Source organism: Trichosurus vulpecula, chromosome 3, assembly GCF_011100635.1.
Source record: "Trichosurus vulpecula isolate mTriVul1 chromosome 3, mTriVul1.pri, whole genome shotgun sequence".
Taxonomy (NCBI): Eukaryota; Metazoa; Chordata; class Mammalia; order Diprotodontia; family Phalangeridae; genus Trichosurus; species Trichosurus vulpecula.
Window position 1 is genome coordinate 123,020,054 of NC_050575.1, and position 18,125 is coordinate 123,038,178.

The 18,125-nt window shown below is 38.6% G+C and overlaps 1 protein-coding gene across 2 annotated transcripts in view; it reads right to left on the bottom strand.

Annotated features, from left to right (window-relative positions):
* CDK5RAP2 (CDK5 regulatory subunit associated protein 2) overlaps nt 1–18,125 on the bottom strand; it is a 153,169-nt gene that overhangs the window by 131,879 nt on the left and 3,165 nt on the right. For both annotated transcript variants that reach the window (XM_036749546.1, XM_036749547.1), the window contains exons 2-3: nt 9,007–9,071; nt 5,184–5,251 (exon numbers count right to left, since the gene is read on the bottom strand). In XM_036749546.1, coding sequence (XP_036605441.1) covers nt 5,184–5,251; nt 9,007–9,071 — 133 coding nt within the window. The remainder of the gene's footprint in view (nt 1–5,183; nt 5,252–9,006; nt 9,072–18,125) is intronic.

Here is an 18,125-nt window from a genome sequence, read left to right on the forward strand (position 1 = left end):
TAATGGCAAGCAAAGTAGACTTTTTGCTGGTTTTTGTTTGAATGCTTCTCAGCACTAAGGCATGGAGTGCCTTTGATTGAGTCTTGTCTTGTTTCAATCAAGAGTCTTTGAATCAGGAGTCTTTGATGACCTGATTAAGTCACAGGAAGGCCTAGGTCACATGGGTTTGAATCTCATGATTGTGACACCCTCTGACCCTGAAGAAGCATATATATACTCTGAAGTTAGCATTTTGTTTTGGGGGTTTCACTCATTGGAAGAGTGGTCGCACGGTTTGGCTAGACAAGACTCTGGGTAGCTGTTAAGAGCCGCCCCCGGCCCCAGCTTTGAAAATCCAGATGTTGGTGCTTCCATCTCTGGTAGCTACATATTGTGATTTGGTCAGACAGATAGAAGCCTGTCTGTTGGTTACTGTTATTCTTTCTACTCATAATTCCTGTTTGTAATTTCTGTTTGTATTTTCTCTGAAGTTCAGGGTGCTGACTTTTTCCCCTGGACTAAGTGAATGATATACGTATGTTTAATTAAATAAGATTGTTAACCCCTTAAAGTTGCTTTCTTTAGAAGAACAGATCAAAGAACCTGTGCTAGCAGCCCTCCTATGTGCTGGTGTTATTGGCCTTACACAGCCACAGTAGCAGCAAGTAGCTCCGCTGTGCCAGGGATCCATATGTACAAAAATATTTATAACAGCTTTTTTTGTGGTGGCAAAGAATTGGAAATCAAGGAGATGCCCATCAATTGCGGAATGGCTAAACAAGTTGTGGTATATGAATGTAATGGAATACTATTGTGCTATAAGAAATGAGGAGCAGACTTCATAATAACCTGGAAAGACTTACATGATTTGACGCTGAGTGAGGGGAGCAGAACCAAGAGAACATTATACACGATTACAGACACATGGTAACTGTGATAACTAACTCTGATAGGCTTGGCTCTTCTCAGCAATACAAGGTTCAAAGACAGATCCAAAAGACTCATGACGGAAAAAAGCTATCCACATCCAGAGAAAGAATTATGGAGTCTGAATGCTGACTGAGGCAAACTATTTGCTCTCTTTTTTTTTTTCCTTCTTTTTTGGTTTTGTTTTTTCTTTCTCATGATTCATTCCATCGGTTATAATTCTTCTTTACAACTTGACTATTGTGTAAATAAGTTTAATGCGAAGCCATATGTAGAACCTGTATTGGATTACATGCTGTCTTGGGGGGGAAAGGGGAGGAGAGAGAGGGGGAGAAAATTTGGAACTCAAAAACTCATGAAACTGAGTGTTGTAAACTAAAAATAAAAAGTAAATTAAAAAAAAAAGAGTTCAGGCAAGGGGCTTGACTGAGATATGCAAGGTGGCAAATAGCAAAACAAACAAGAATAAACAAGAAACAAAAAACTGAAGGTACTATTAAGTCTCTCCATGGCTGAAAAACATGATTTAATACTTCAATTCAAAAAATGAATCTCTAAACCTTAAAAAAATGCCATAAAAGCATAATAAGTAAATTAACATTCATTCATGGCTTCATATAGTGTGGTATATAAAACGGATAAGCAAGCAAATACAGGGGTATAAAAAAAGGCTACCATTACATTCATCCCTCTCCACTAGAACATACTGCTTCCCAACAGAAGCTAACAACTCTGGTTTACCAAGGGTACCCAAATGAACCAAACTCATATTAAATGCCAAAGCTCTGCACTTGATACTAACTTCTACTTCATGAGGCCTCCAAACTGATGAAAAGGCTGGATGCATTACAGAGAAAGAAAATGAACTTGTAAATGAGCTAACACCCAATACCTTCTTGCTCTGTCACAGATGCATCACATGACCCAGTAACGTACCATATCTCAGTGTCTCAATTCCCTTACCTTCCTGGAGAGGAAATGGATAATACCTTACAATAATGAGCTATACAATATGGCAGAAATGACTGTGAGACACCTAGAAGAATACAATAGCATTAAAAGGCTGTACAAGCAGACTTGTTCTGACTGAAAAGCTGAATGAACAACTTCATTCTGAATCGCAGGCTCATCCAGCAATTGGATACACACCTCTGCACGGCCTGAAAGAAAATATGCTCTCATCCCAAAGTGAGTCACTTATAATTCTAAATCACCCAAAAATAAATCTGTATGTTTAATTTGGAAATCATTTGGAAGCACAACTATTCCTGGCTAAACCCAAAAGTGAGGGTCCTAAACTCACTCACCTCTAAGACTTCCCAGTTGTAAATCCATAATCTAGGGACCCTCAGAAGGCAAAGATGGGGGGAAGGGGAGGGGGGAAGGAAAGGAGGAGAGGAGGATGAGGGCAGGACTTGGCTTTGAGTCACAAGACCCAAGACTGAGTCCTGTTTTTCTCATTGACTAGCTTTTCAAACTTTGAGCACTCTGTCTCATCTACAAAATGAGAGCATTAGCAATGTGTGGTCTTTTCCAAATCTGAAATTTCACGATTCTATGAGTAGGATACGCACAATGAGTTCTCACCCTAGACCTGTCAGTTTATATGAGGTTTCTCCTCTCTGAGACTCAGTTTCATCCACTGCAAAATGGGGTTTATAACTATCTTTCTTAGAAAGACATAATGTGCATGAAAGCCCTCTGCAAACTGCAGAACACTGAATATGTGAGCTATTGTTACTACTAAAACAAATCATCCCTGTCCAGAAGTATGTGCACAATTCAAGAAACCAAAAAAAATGCATCTTTTACAAGCTTTCCAAAGAAATGCTGAAGCCATCTTGGGGAAGAAATCAAACATTTAATGGTTCAGCCCAAAAGAAATATTTGAGTGACTTTAAAAAAGAACTGTGAGGGGGACATCCAAAACAGAGTGGCCATTTCAATTTCATCTATGGTATTTGCTCCTGCAAATGCTATAATAAAAAATATTAATACCATAAAACCTAACAGCAGCCAAAGGACTCCAGTCATAAAGAAAAAAACATAAATCCTTAAAGATACTGGCACCATAGGCGGTAGGCTGCCTTCATAAGCTCACTGGCTTTGCAAGTTATTAGGTCTTCAAGACCACTTTGACTCAGGAAAACTTGAGTCAAATGAAAAATGAACAAGAAACAAGAAAGATCATTTAATAGTAAAACACATTTTAATTATATGCAACACATGATAATCAAATCTTATCCATTTGAGGACCCAAACCCCACAACATATAGTTTGTGCAGTTGAAATTACCACTGCTCAAAGCTCAGAAATTACTTGTTTCCATTACAGATCTGACAAGTAATTTCTTCAATTGGTCACTGGTGGTTTGCAGATAACTATTAGAGGTAATGAGTATTCTAAATTAAATCCAAAGACAGCACCGCTCCATTCCAGAAAGACAATCGGGGATAAAGAAATATAATTGCAAAGCGTTATCCCATTTGTTTCCTCCAGTCTTTCTTTGATAAATATCTATTCCATCTTCTACACTATGGATTTCAGTTGGATACAAATTAAGAAGGCTCTAATTCATCCTGTGATGAATGAGGGAATCTTACAGTTAATTTGTTCAGAAGAACCAGAGTTGGGGGAAAAAAGCCGATTTTCCCGTTAGCTGACAATATTAGCCATGACTTCCCCTACTAAATCAGGAAAATCCTCAAATACAAACTTGAAAGTTCTAATACACTAATCAGCAATAGGATATGAAATAAATTCCATCCACTACTAAACATGTACACCAAGGAGTTCAATCACAGGAAGAAAAGCCCCATACATAACAAAACATGAATAGCAGTACCTTGGATGGTGGTCAAAAACCTAAAAACAAAGTGAGTGCCTATCAATTAGAGAATGGCCAAACTTCTATTTTATAATAGAATTCTGTTCTTCAGGGAAAAAAGAATGAATATAAAGAATTCAAAGGCACATGGGTATACCTGTGGAGACTAATGTAGAGGGAAGTAAGCAGAACTAGGACAACAAAAGACACAATTACAACCAGCTTATTTTTGTTTTTAATTGGACCCACTATGCCAGGGGTGGGGAACCCACAGCCTCAAGGCCACATATGGCCTTGGGCATGGCCTTCGGCCATGTCCAAGTTTTACAGAACAAATCCTTTTATTAAGGGGATTTGTTCTGTGAAGTTTGGATTCAGTCAAAGGGCTACCCTTGAGGACCTAGAGGCCACAGGATCACCACCCTATCCTATGCTTTCAGTAGTGAGGGAACTCTTGGTGAGGAACTTGCTCTACTAATGCAGATTGGTCAGCACCTTCTCCTCTGCTACTTTCAGTCTTAGAGAGGAGAGGCCTGTGGAAAGGGGAGGTCTACTGACTTGTCCAGGGTCACGTGGCCAGTATCTGTCAGAGGCAACACTTGAGCTCACCTCTTCCTGGCTTCAAAGTTAATGTACTATCCACCATACCATGCTGACTACGATATAAATGAAAACACCAGCAAAAGGCAGCCAGATGATGAAATAAAACACCCCCTCAGTACAGAAATGGGGGATACTAGATATGAAACACTATATTTGCTGTTAGACATTGTTACTCAGCAGGGTCACTTTGAGACTGTTTTTCTTTGTTACAAAAGGGAAAGATCAATGGGAGGAGAGGGGAGAGGAAGACGGGTGTAGGAAAGAGAGAGATATTGGGAAATTACTGTAATATAAAAGCAAAAGGGGGAGGGGCAGCCAGATGATAGAACAGATAGAGTTTTGGATCTGGAGTAAGGAAACTCATCTTTGTAAATTCAAATCTGACCTCAGACACTTCCTAGCTGTGTGATCCTGGCCAAGTCACTTAACCCTATTTGCCTTAGTTTCCTCATCTGTAAAATGAGCTGGGGAAAGAAATGGCAAACCACTCCAGTATCTTTACCAAGAAAACCCCAAATGGGGTCACAAAGAGGGGGATACAACTGAAAACAAATGAACGACAACAACAAAAAAAGGCACCAATAATTTTTTTTTAACTAGCAATTTCAAATCTCATTTAGCATCCTGTTTATCTGACAGTTATCGCAAAATATCATGTTACTATGGCCTCACAACAGAGACCAAAAAGATTTAGCATCAATATTAAGGTGCCACCAGGAAAATGTTCCTTCTCTGCTGGTATTTAGCCTTAATAGTTCTCTGAAAATACAGCTCCCTCTCGGTTCTGGATTGCAGGAGGTAACAAGTTTGATTTGTTAACTAGGGTAACAGAGATAGCTCCACTTACATTTTCAAAGTCTTTCATGTTTCGAACTCTGGTGGGAGACACAGTTTCTTCTGAAGCATTTGGGAACACTAAAAATTAGAAGAAAGACACTTGAAAAAAAAGCACAATATGCAAATTACTCAAAATTCACATAGGGAGAAGGGCCTGAGGAAAACAAAATGGAAAGAAATACACATTGTACTGAGCCATATAACTTTTTCTCAGCTACGATCTACTAATTTGGATCTAACTAATCCCCAAAACACCATATTTAATATTTTTAAATTGTATAAACTTATCCCAAGTGTAAAAGGATGACAGAACATGAACTAACAACCTCCAAACAAAATGTTCTATACACACGGTAATATGGTAGCAATTATAGGGCTCAACTCATGGGGCTGGAGCTTATAGGATAATCTAGGCTGATCCAATGCCTCTATTTTGCAGGTAAAGAAATAGAGCCCAGAGAGGGAAACTGAGTTGTACCAGGTTACATAAGTGGTAAGAAACAGAGCCAAGATTCAAAACCAATCTATTGAAGGAAGATACCTAAAAGGTGAGGATATAGGGAAATTCATTCTAGGCATGAAGGGGAAAGGAGACAGATGGTATAAATTCATGGAGATAGTGGACAGAATGTCAAGTTTTTGGAACAGCATTCTTTCTGGAAAACACAGTGTATCAATGTTTATAATGTGAAATGAGATCTGGAGATAAAGGCAATAGAGTTGGATTCCAGAACTACCTACAGACAATTACTCATGTCTACCAACAATATGATATTGGTCAGTTTTACCTCCTCAACAAAAATCTCATGGACTCATTGAGAGAAGTAAGACTACTTGTTGAACTGTTCACTGTAAACTACGGAAAATGGAAAAAGGAAGGCACATAACAGAACCCAATTTTGCATCAGCGGTTTGTACTTTATGCACCTTTTATGGGCACTTATATTCTAATCTATATTCTATCTATCTGCATGCCTGTCTTATTTCTTCCTTCTATACAATAAGATCACTGAGAACAGGGAACATATTTTATTTATCTTTGTAAATGTTTGCTGAATAAATGTACACCCCATTTTCTATACATTTTGGAAGAAAATGTTCCACATTCAATTCAATTAAACAGACATTTATAAAGCACCTAAAAGGATAGTTTTCAAAATAACTGAAGTTTATCTTTCTAAATGTTAGAACTTATGAAGGATGTTTCAACTACTTCTCATGGAAATATAAAATAACAGTAATAATAATTCACATTAATACAGTGTTTTTAAATTTACAACATACTTTCCTTACAACAAGCTAATAATTTCGGTGATCCAAGTATCGTTATTCCCATTTCATAAATAAGGAAACAAAGGCTCAGAAGTTGTGACTTTCCCCCAGGGTCACATAGCTACTAAATGAAAGAATTAAAACCTGAATCCAGGAACTCTATTTCTGGGTCCAGTGTTTTTTAACTATGCATTTCTGACTTGTTGAAAAAGAGTAGAATGATCTGAAAGGAAGGGAGCACAGTATCACAGAAAGAGCAATAACCTCTTCACATGAGACCAAGGTTCTCATGACTCTACTGCCTAACTCTAAGCAAATCACTTGACTTGTCTGGGCCTCACTTTCCTCCTACATAAAATGGTGAGTAGGAAAATGGGAAGAGGGTTAGGCTAAAAGCTTACTACCTGGGTGATAATTAGGCAGGTCACTTAATCTCCCCGGGCCTCAGTTTCCATATCTGTAAGTGAGGTGAGACCAGTTCACCTATGAGGTCCCTTCCAGCTCTAAAAATCTATAATCACTAATGTCCCTTCCAACTCTCTGACCTATATAATCAATCATTGGGCTTTTCATTAAAGATTCAGGGTCATTATGAACATCAATTATTGTACTGTAACATGTTATGTTGCCTAGAGGGGTTACTGAAGTACTACTGGGCTGTTCACTCCTATATTAAATGATCCCATATTACTTTGCTTTTCAAGTTCCTATGACTATTACTCATCCTATCTCTTCCATTGCCACGGCATCAGTTTGCCTCAAGCAACCCAGAATTATACTCCTAATTTGCTGTTTCTAATCAGCTGCCAACTGATAAAGAAAACAGCAAAGCAAGTTAAAATAGTGTGAAAAGTAAAAGGACCCCAAATGAGGGTCTCTAGGGATCCCCTGTGGGAGGGAAAGTCTATTTTAACTACTCGGAGGCTTTTGATAATTTATTGGGTTTTCTACTAAATACTTGAACTTTCTAAACAAGTGTCCACCAGAGGAAGTGAAACATTACTAAACAAAAACTTCATGGATGCATTCGTGTTCAAGTAAATTTTGGATATGTGATTATTCTGACATTGTATAAGAGGAAAGACTTGGAGGCACAAGGCCTAAATTAACTTTAGGCCAAGAAGTTCTTAGTCTTTTTTGTGTCATGGGCCACTCTGGAAATCTATGGACTTTTTTTCAGAATAACATTTTTAAATACATAAAATAAAATACATGGGATTACAAAGGAAGCCGATTATATTAAAATGCAATAATCAAAATGTTAAAAAAAAAAAGTTCACAGATCCCCTGAAATCTGTCTATGATCTATTGTGGGTCTGTGGAGCTCAGGTTAAAAACCCTGCTTTAGCCAGTCTGGTGAAGTACAAACAGCACCCAGATGGAAATTAAGATGCCTGAGTTCTAGTTAGGACTATACCACTATGAACTGTATGACTTAGGGCAAGTCTTTTTCGTTTTGCAAAGTGAATTAATAAAATTAAGGGATTGGACCAAGTGATCTCCATAAGCAATTCCAAATCCAACATCTTATTACTATAAGATATTCCAAGAAAGCAAACTTGGTTTTTTTCCAAAGAATACCCATAAATAAAAGCTCTCATTTCTAAAGTACTTTACGGTTTACAAATTGCTCTCTTCAGAACAACCCTTTCAATCAACAGTTAAGCAATAAGCCATCTAATACATGCCAGGCATTGTGCTTGGTGCTGGGAATCCAAATATCTAAGTGAACTACATCCTTGAGAGGGATGCAGCACGTTCACAAGTGAACAAAGGATACATACAAAATAAATACACAATGGTGGGGGGAATTAGGGAAATCAGAAGCGGTATATGGAAGGAGGTGGCACTTGAGTTAGGGCTTGATGAGAACTTAGAGTTTCAAGTGTTAAAAGTGAGGAGATGAGAAGGGAAAGCATTGCAGACTTGGGGCATGGCCTATGCAAATGTACAAAGATGGGAGATTAAATATTGTTTACATTAAACAGAAGTAGGCCACTTTGGGTGGAGTACAGAGTGGATGAGAGAGCTAGTACAAGCATCATCATCAATTTAGAGATCAGGAAACTGAGGCTCAAAAAGGCCCAGGATCACATAGTGCTATAGGTTACAATTAGAATTCAAACCCAGGTCTTCTGACCCCAATCAGTTCTCTTTCTCTGGGCATTACATTTATTTTCCACAATACTGAAACTGTAGATAATAACAGTAAAATACAAACTGCAAAAGAATTTTGTGCCAAATAATCTGGTTTAAACGTGATACAGTCATTATTTACTAAGAGCCATTCCCTGTGGTCTAGCCAGCTACATGATCCAAATAGTCCCATCTCAAAGTGACTGGAATGCAGCTGGCAGACAAGGGTTAGGCAGTTTCACAAAAAGGATTGGTAGAGCCAAAAACCAAGATACAATTTTTACTGAGCCACCAACTACCCTTTAGCAAGGGCCATTTCAGCCTAATTTTCTGACCTAACTAGCACTTAGACATTCCCATAAATCTAAGAATGGCCAGTCTAGATTCCTTCTTAATGAATAAAACACATCATTTGCTGTACTTACCAGTGCATCCCAGACCAAAATTAGGATCAATGTCTGAACCATCTGGTAAATTTGAAATAAGAACACTAGGAGAAAACATGCACAACAAAGCAAAAGATTAGACAGAGTTTTTAACAACAGACAATACTAAGGCTGCCTAGGGCTACTAATAAGACATTAAACTATACTAGCCTCAGCTAACAACAAATCAAGAAAATGTGCCCCTGATATAACTAGGGAATGACACTACCAACAAATCTTTAGAATGTGACTCAAGAAAATAATGGCCAATTCAGGTGCTTCAAGGATATCATAAAGACCAAACATAAACGTGGAGAACTCATTATCCTAAGAGGTTGTAATGTCTCAAAAAAAAAAAATAGGTTGTAGATGAAGGGGGTAGAAACACATACAGACGGAACTGTGACCACTTACTAAATGAAACTAGGAATGTTCAAAGGATATTCCTAACTTTTGACGTGGCTATCAAAGAGGGTATCACACTATTAATAATCATGTGAAAAGATGCTTATATTCCTTAAAAATCTGAAAAATACACATCACAACAACCTTAAAATACCACCTCATATACACCAAAAGGGAAAAAATGGGAAAAAATGTAAAAATGTCAATACTGAAAAAAGCAAAAAAAAATAAAAATAAAAAAAAATAAAAAAAATAAAAAAATGTCAATACTGGCAGTGATAGTGGAAAAAGCCCCTATTGCACTGTGGGTGGGGCTGAAGACACATACAAATATTTTAGAGAGCAATATAAGAATCATTAAACCAATCATAGCTTTTGACCCAGTGATTCTATTGCAAGTACAATATCCCACAGACACCACAAAAGGAAAAAGGGCCTATCTGTGCAAAAATATTCAAGGCTATTTTATTTGTAATAACAAGAGTGGAACCAACCTCTATGTCCAGTGACCAGAAAATGGCAAAATAAATTATAGTATATTTATATAACTGAATACATGTTGTACCAGAAAAAATATAACTATACTGTATCCAAAGAAACAGGAAATGGGAAGTAGTGATACCTGCATTCCCATGAAGGAATTCCACAGAAGAGGAAAAAAAAAAAACTATTCACTTGCAGGTCCCAGTGGAAGATTCCTAAGTAAGAAATTAATTCTATGTGGGGGAGGGGGAGAGAGTGGTTCCAATTAATCAACCAATAGGCATTTATCAAGCACTATGTGGCAGGGACTGGACACTGAAAGAATGAAATAAAACCACCCTTGTATTTAAGGAAATTATATTTTAATAAGAGAAATGTGTGTATAAGTGTGTATGTGTATACATATATATGTGTATGTGTGTACATATATAAAGCGAAAGAGATCTATATATACATATATACACAAACAAAATAAATATAAAGCAACGGGGGGGGGGGAAGGAACACAAGCAGCTGGTTGGAAACGAAAAGATTTCATAGAGAAAGTGGCACCTAAGCCGAGTTTTGAAGGAAACCAGGGATTCTAAGAGTCAGGGGTAAAGAGGGAGTGCATTCCAAGTTGGGCGATAACCTATATAAAGGCATAGTGATAGAGGATTATTTGTGATAAACAGCAAGAAGGCCATTTTGGTTGGACCACAGAGTATGTGAAACAGAGTAAGAGATAATAAGCCTAGAAAAGTAGAATTGAAATAAATTGTAAAGGACTTTAAATGCTAAACTCAGAAAATTGTATTGGACCCTAGAGATAATAGAAAACTACAAGAGTTTACTGAGTAGGCAAGTGAAATGGTCAAAAATAGGCAGGTAGATTGTACAGTGGATAGAGCACAGGACTTGGGAGTCAGAGAAACCTAAGTTTAAAGCCATCCTCAGCCACTTACTAGCTGTGTGACTCCAGGCAAGTCACGTACCTTCTCTGTGTCTCGGTTTCCTCATCTGTAAAATGGGGGATAACAATAGCACCTACCTCCTCAAAGGATTATTATGAGAAGCAACTGAGTTAACATATAAAGCACTCTGAAAACTGTAAAGTTCTATATAAGTCCTGTTTATCATTATTATGATGAAAATCACCTGGGCGGTTGTGTGGATGATGGCCTTGAGAAGGGACAAATGAGGTGGTGAGGTCAATGAGGAGGCTACTGCTGTAGTCCAGATAAGAAATAATGAGACCCTTAAATAGGGTGGTAGCTGTGTGAGTAGAGATGTGACCAATTAAAGACATGTTGTGGAGATACAATAGACAAGATTTGGCAAGTGAGAAGTCAAGAATAACTCTCAAGTTATAAGGGAAAAAATGGGTTCTGTTTGGAATATGTTGACTTTGAGATGCCTATGGGACAACCAGCTGAAATACCCAGTAAACCACTGGTGATTTGAGTCTAGGGTTCAAGAGAGAGACTAAGGTAATGGATCAATCGATAGATAGATACACAGATGTACAGATCTAGGAATCATCTGCATAAAGATAACAATTAAACCCTTGGAAGCTCATGAGGTGACAGAGAGTGAAGGGAGAAAAGAAGTCCTAAGACAGAGCCCTGTGGCACATCTCAGTTATGAGTAGTAAAATGTATAATGTTAATTGTTTTTGAAGAGAACCAATGATATCATGGAGTGATGTCTTGACTTTTATGTAAACTGGACTTAAGTGAGGCAGAGTTGGGCAAAGTTATCAGCCAGAGTCATCAAGGTCACAGGGATCACAAAGGTTACTCTTATACCCATCTCCATATTTTTCAACTGGCTGCTGTCCTCCATTCCTGGAATGCTCTCCCTTCTCACCTCTGCACCTCAGTTTCCCTATCTTCCTTTACATCTCAGCTCAAACCCCAACTTCTGAAAAAGGCTTTTCCTGGGCTCCACCCTCCTACCCCTAGCTGCTAGGGTCCTCCCCTCTGAGACAACCATCAATTTCTTCTCTCATATTCTATATAGCCTATATGTACCAATTTCTTTTCCGTTTTGGCTCCCCCATTAGAATTTGAGTTCCTTAAAGGCACAGACTGCTTCTGCTTTTCTTTGTACTCTCAGCTTAGTATGGTGGTTAACACATAGGAAATACTTAAAACATGGTGCTGACTGAATAAACGCACGGAGACCAACAAGATCACCTAGGTAGAGTATATCCTCAGGTACACCAACATATATGGAGTGGAACGTGAATGATGATTCAGTAATGAAGAGAAGGAATGTTTAAAGGCAGACGAAAAAAAAGTTTCACAAAACAACTGAGGAAATAAAGAATATCCAGGAAAGCGTAGTAGTCTACAATGTCAAATACAACAGAGACTAACATGAATGATAATATAGAAAAGACCACTGGATTCAACATTTAAGAAACAGATGGTAAACTTGGAGAAACGGCAGGATTAAAAGCCAGATTTGAAGATGAGAAGTTAATAGGATATGAGAAATCTGACATGACCATTCAAACGGAGGAGATGACAGTGTCAAGTAAATATTTTTTTAAGGATGAGAGAGACTTAGGTATGCTTATAGGCAGCAGGGAAAAAGTCAGATGATAATGAGAGGTTGAGGAAGACAAGCTCCAAGAAGAGAAAGGAAGGGATGAAATCAAGGCACAACTAGAGTAGTGGTTTGGCCTCGTCAAAGAAAACTACCTTTACACCAGATACTGAAGCAAAGGGGAGAGAATGGAGAAAGATGTTAAAGGGATATGGATCTAGAAAGCAAAAACAGAGGTCAAGACCAGAGAGACATATTTAAGAGCTGTCTAGAGAGGCAGTGGTTAAAATGTAGGAATGAATGAAACTGCAAAGAGAAAAGAGCCAAAGACAAAACCTTGACCAACACCTTATAAAAGAATTAAAGACCTAGAAATTGGAAGTGACCTCAGAAACCATCTAGTCCAGTTCCTTCCCTTTTTTTCAGGCGATGGGATACTGAGAGGTTAAGTGACAAGCCTGAGGTTATACAGGGAATATATATCACAGGTAGGATCTGAACCTAAGTTCTCTGATTCCACTGTACCAGAGATTCAGAAATGGACATGGAAACAGCAAAGGAGACAGAGATGTGATTTAAAAGTAAAAATATTTAAAGACCTGGAAAACTGTAGCATCTAGGTGGTGCAATATACAAAGCACCAGCCCTGGAGTCAGAAGGACCCGAGTTCAAATCCCAGCCTCAGATATTTACTAGCTGTGTGACCCTGAGCAAGTCACTTAACCCCCCAATTGCCTCCAAAATGAAAAGACAAAAAGGCTAAAGAGCTTAAGAACAAAAAGGCCAGACACCCAGGAGAAATAAATTAAAAAAAAAAAACAGAACAAGGTAGACTAATCACTAAAAGATGCTGCACAATAGAGAAACAGTAATAGAAGAAACCACAGTGATTTCAGCACCAAGATTTAAATGGTAAATTAGTCCTTAATCTTTCATATTTTCCTCCTATAATTCAATACAGACCAAAATATAATCCCTCCCAAGTTTCTGTTTAGGTTTTTTTTTTTTTGTTATTTTGCAGCCATAGCTTAATCCCAGGTTCCTTATTGTAACATTCTCAGTTTGAACATTTAACTTTCAAGTTAGTTATTTTTTTTTAAATCATAGACTCTAGAGCTTTACTCTCTCCTATAGGTTTAGTGAGAATACCCATTCGATCATTCATTCAACAGTTAAAGTGCCTACTTTATAATGTTGAAGAGAACAGTGTACTTATATGGGAGGTAAGTCTACGATAGCTTGGAGCGGGGAAGAAGGGGAAGCAGATGCAACCCATCCTCCAAACCTCTAAATGGTCAGTCCACAATTCCTGACCATCAAGCCAAGGACCGTTTGGGGTCATTCCACAGCAAAGCATTGTAGGAGGTTGGGAGAGAGGAAAGCTACAAAGATAGTTAAGACAGACTGTCCATATGAAGTTTACAGTCTAGCTAGAGGGCCAAGATATATCCACAAGTATATAGGAACTGTACAATACAAAACAGAATCGAATATAAGCAATTAGGACAGATACAAAACACTATATGAAACAGAAAAAAAATCATTTTTTGTCTTTTTTAGCTCAGTTGTATTGATATCACTTCCAAATATATACCTACCCCCTCCATTTTCCAGAGTTTTCCTTTCTAACGTGAAATAAAAAAAGGAGAAAATAAGCAATTCAGCAAAGCCAATCATTGAATGATATGCGTAATCTTCTATACCTGTAGTCCCCTACCAATGCAAAGTGAGGAAGGAGATATATTATCTTGACTCTTCTCAAAAACCAGTGTTGGTGTCATAATTACCCAGTGTTCAGTTTTGGATTTTGGTCTAGGAAAGACTATTGGCAACTAAGCTAGGATTTAAAGAATGTATGTAAGAATATCTTTTGACCAAGCTGAGTTTGGAGTCAGGAGAGACATGGATTTGAATCCCACCTCCAACATTTACCAGCCAAGCAACTATGGACAAGTTTTTTTCTTCATCTGTAAACGGGGATAAAAAATGTTAACTACCTCACTGGGTTGTCCTGATGAATAAATGAGATAATATATGGAAGCTATATAAATGTCAACTGTGATTATTACCAGCTCATACAGTTAATTAACTCTTCTGCCTTATATCTCCAAGTTTGGCAGGTAGCATTTACTACACTTAATTAGCTCAAGTTAACACCTGAACCTCCTATTTGCTCTTGCTTGCTTAGCCTGTCCCCTCCCCACCAGCCTCTGCAGAGAAGCTATGTGGAACAGCTGCATTTAACCTCAGCCTCTGAGCCACTTCTACTTGGGTTGAATTTCAACAGCCTGAAAGGTCAAAGTAGTAACAATTCAAAGCAGGTATGGGGGTTGGGGGGGAAGCTGACTTTGGGAACAGTGAAGGATACAATGGAGAAACTGGCTATCTTCCCAACTTTGTCAATTCTCAGCATTTAAAGTTGAGTCCCTTCATGTGAACTGTGTTTGAAAGCAATTAAAGAAGGGCTGTACAGTGCTGTGCAGTGGTCTCCAAACTTTTTTTTCATCCTATGCCCCAGAAGTAAAAAAAAAAAAATTTACACACAGACTCCCAACATACAATTTTTTTTAATTTTTTATTTATAAATGATATTATGAACCATGGTGATGATAATTTTGTAATTAAAAATTTTACACAAAACAGAGAATTTTTAAAAATGAGATGAAGCTAAAATAATATTTGAGCATCAAGCTAATGAGCTAGTAAAGTTAACTGAGCAGAATAGTGACCTGGTCAAACCTGAGCTTTAGAACAATCACTCTGGCAGTTGTGTGGAAAATGGATCTGACAGAGGAGAAAGGAGGTGGAGAACCCAATGAGGAGGCTACTGTAAAAGTCCAGGTAAGGTCCTTAACTAGGATGGTGATCACGTGAACAGAGGGAAGGCAACACACTAAAGAGATATCATGGAGGCAGAAATGACAAGGCTGAACATGTGGGGTGAAGGTAAATGAGGAGTTGAGGATAACACCAAGGCTAATCACCCAAGTTACTAGAAGGGAGTTGGTACACTAAGCAGAAATAGGCAAGTTCAAAGGAGAGATAAGTTTGGTGCAAGAGATGAGTTCTGCTTTGTACATGATGAGTTTGAGACTCTTATGGGATACCTAGTTGTAAATGCTCAACAGGCAGTTAGTGATATGGATTAGAGGTGAGGAGAGAGACTAGATCTGACCCCTCTCTGAGAGTCACCAACATTAGAAATTACAGTTAACCCATAGGAAGTGATTAAAGTCACCAGTGAGACAGTATACAGAGGGAAGAGGACCCAAGCCAGAGCCCTGTAATACAGCCACAGTTAGGAGTGGGGGGAATTCTGAAAGGGATGGTGTAGTCTTATCGGAGGTAAATCTACGATTGGCAGTTAGCTGAGGGGGCGGGGGGAGAGGGGAGGAGAAAGGAGAAGCAGACAGCAGTGAAATGCAACCCATCTTCCAACCTTTTAGATGGTCCCTTAGGGGTAACGGTCATTCCACAGTCCCCACTTTCAAGATCACTGGTGTACTGAGTAAGGAACATTGCTGTTAAGAGGCAGGTCACACCGTCAATAAACATGTATCAAGTGCCTACTATGTGCCAGGCTTATGCTACATGCTGGTGCTCTTGTCTAAGCTCTGTCACTATTGTGTGACCTCAGACAAGTGACTTCCTTCTCCTGGGCCTCAGTCTCCTCATCTGTAAAATGAAGTGATTGGCCTCAATCTCTCTAATTCAAATGAACAGAGAAGAAATAACTCTGGACTCAGATATGGCTCCCTTGCTCACCAGCTATGCCTGTCACCATCTCCCCAGCTCCTCTCCTCCGCCACTAAAACCCTGACAAAGATGTAGTCTGTCCTTCCCTCCTCCTACCCTCTCAAATGGGTGGTGCTTTTATAGACTGCCAGAAAGACAAGTTACCACCTTTCACTCAAAGCTGTTTGAGGAGCTCATTCGTCTGTCCCCCTCTCAACCCCCCACCCAAAGATCTCACTGAAGCCACTACCATGGGTGCCACAGAGGATTCCATCATGTGTCAAAGAAGAATCATGATCTTTCTTACCAAGCATGGAAGGCAGGAGATGGCAAAGTCAAGGTGAGAGGAAACAAGAAGCCAAATCACCCACAAGGCCAAAGCTCTCAAAATTTCAGAAACCTATCAATGAAAATCCAAGTTCAAACCACGTAAGATAATTTCTCAGCTGTTCTCTTGGGGCACTGGTAGCTTCAATTTCAATTAACAGGTATGAAAAGCTGAAACTTAGTTGTCCTTCATAGTATGAGTCCCTGTGACAGTTTTGCTCCATCAAAGACAGGAAGTCTGTTGAGAGCAGTTTTCTGACAAACCAGTGGATGGGAGAGACAGTATGGTACCATGGAAAAAAACAATGGCTTTAGAATCAGATGTCCTTGGTTTAAATCTTGTCTCTGGTGCTCACTATTTCTGTAATCTTCAGCAAGTTTCTTCCAGCTCTAGAGCTAAGACCCTAGAATCCCTCAGAGATAAGAGATCTAAAAAAGTATAGTATTTCTGAAGCCAGCGAGGAAAGTATATTCAACAGTAGAGACAGCTAACAGTATCAAATGCTGCAGAGGTCAAGAAACATGAAGAGTGAAAAAAAGGTCAATGTTTGGCACCTAGGTTACAGGGGACTCTGGAAAGCCTTTCTGACAAAGTGATAGGTATAGAAGTTAAATGGACACATGGTTAAGAGAGTGGGTGCTAAGGAAATTGATTGTAGATAATTAAAGAAGTTTAACTGTGAAAGAGAGGAAACAGATGGAACAGAATTTTTAAGGGAAATGTTTATTAGGACTTGGAAGGCAGAGTGTTATTTGTTAATATATGGAAAGCAACCAGATAACAGAGAGAAATGAAAATTTTAAAAACTGTTGGAACAAGGTGCTGAAGAAAGCAGGAGGAAATAGGACAAAGAGGACAGGTAGAGAGGGATTAGTCCTAACAAACAATAAAAACACTTCTTCTGTGACCAAAACAGAAGACAAAGTGGGCAGTGACAATGAAAAGTTTTAAAGAACAGAAGGGGGAATCTCATGTTATATGATAGCCACCTTTTCAGTGAATTAGGACACTAAGTTAGCAGATAAAAGTGGAGTGTCTTGACAGAAAAGAGGTTCAGAACAGTCACTATGGGGAACAAGTCCAACCATTCTGGAGAACAATCTCAAACTATGCCCACAGGGCTATAAAACCACATACCCTTTGATCCAGCAATACCACTCTGTAACCCAAAGAAAAAGGAAAAAAGAACTCTATGTAGAAAAATATTTATAGCAACTCTTTTTGTGGTGGCAAAAAATTGGAAACAGAGGTGATGCTCTGTTGAGGTGATCCCTCAATTGGGGAATAGATGAACAAGTTGTGGCATGTGATTGTGATGGAATATTATAAGAAATGGGGGGGGGTCAGAAAAACATGGCAAGAATTACAAGAACTGATGCAAAGCGAAGTGAGAAAAACTGGGAGATTCTGTACACAATAACTACAATACTGTAATGATGATAACCTGTGAAAGACACGGCTATTCTGATCAATACAGTGATCCAAGACAATTTCAAAGTACTCAGGATGAAAAATTGCTACCCACCTCCAGAGACAGAACTGATGAATTCTGAGTGCAAACTGAAATATAATTTTCTTGCTTAATTTTTTGGGGTTTTTTTTTGCAATATGGCTAATAGGGAAATGTTTTGCATTA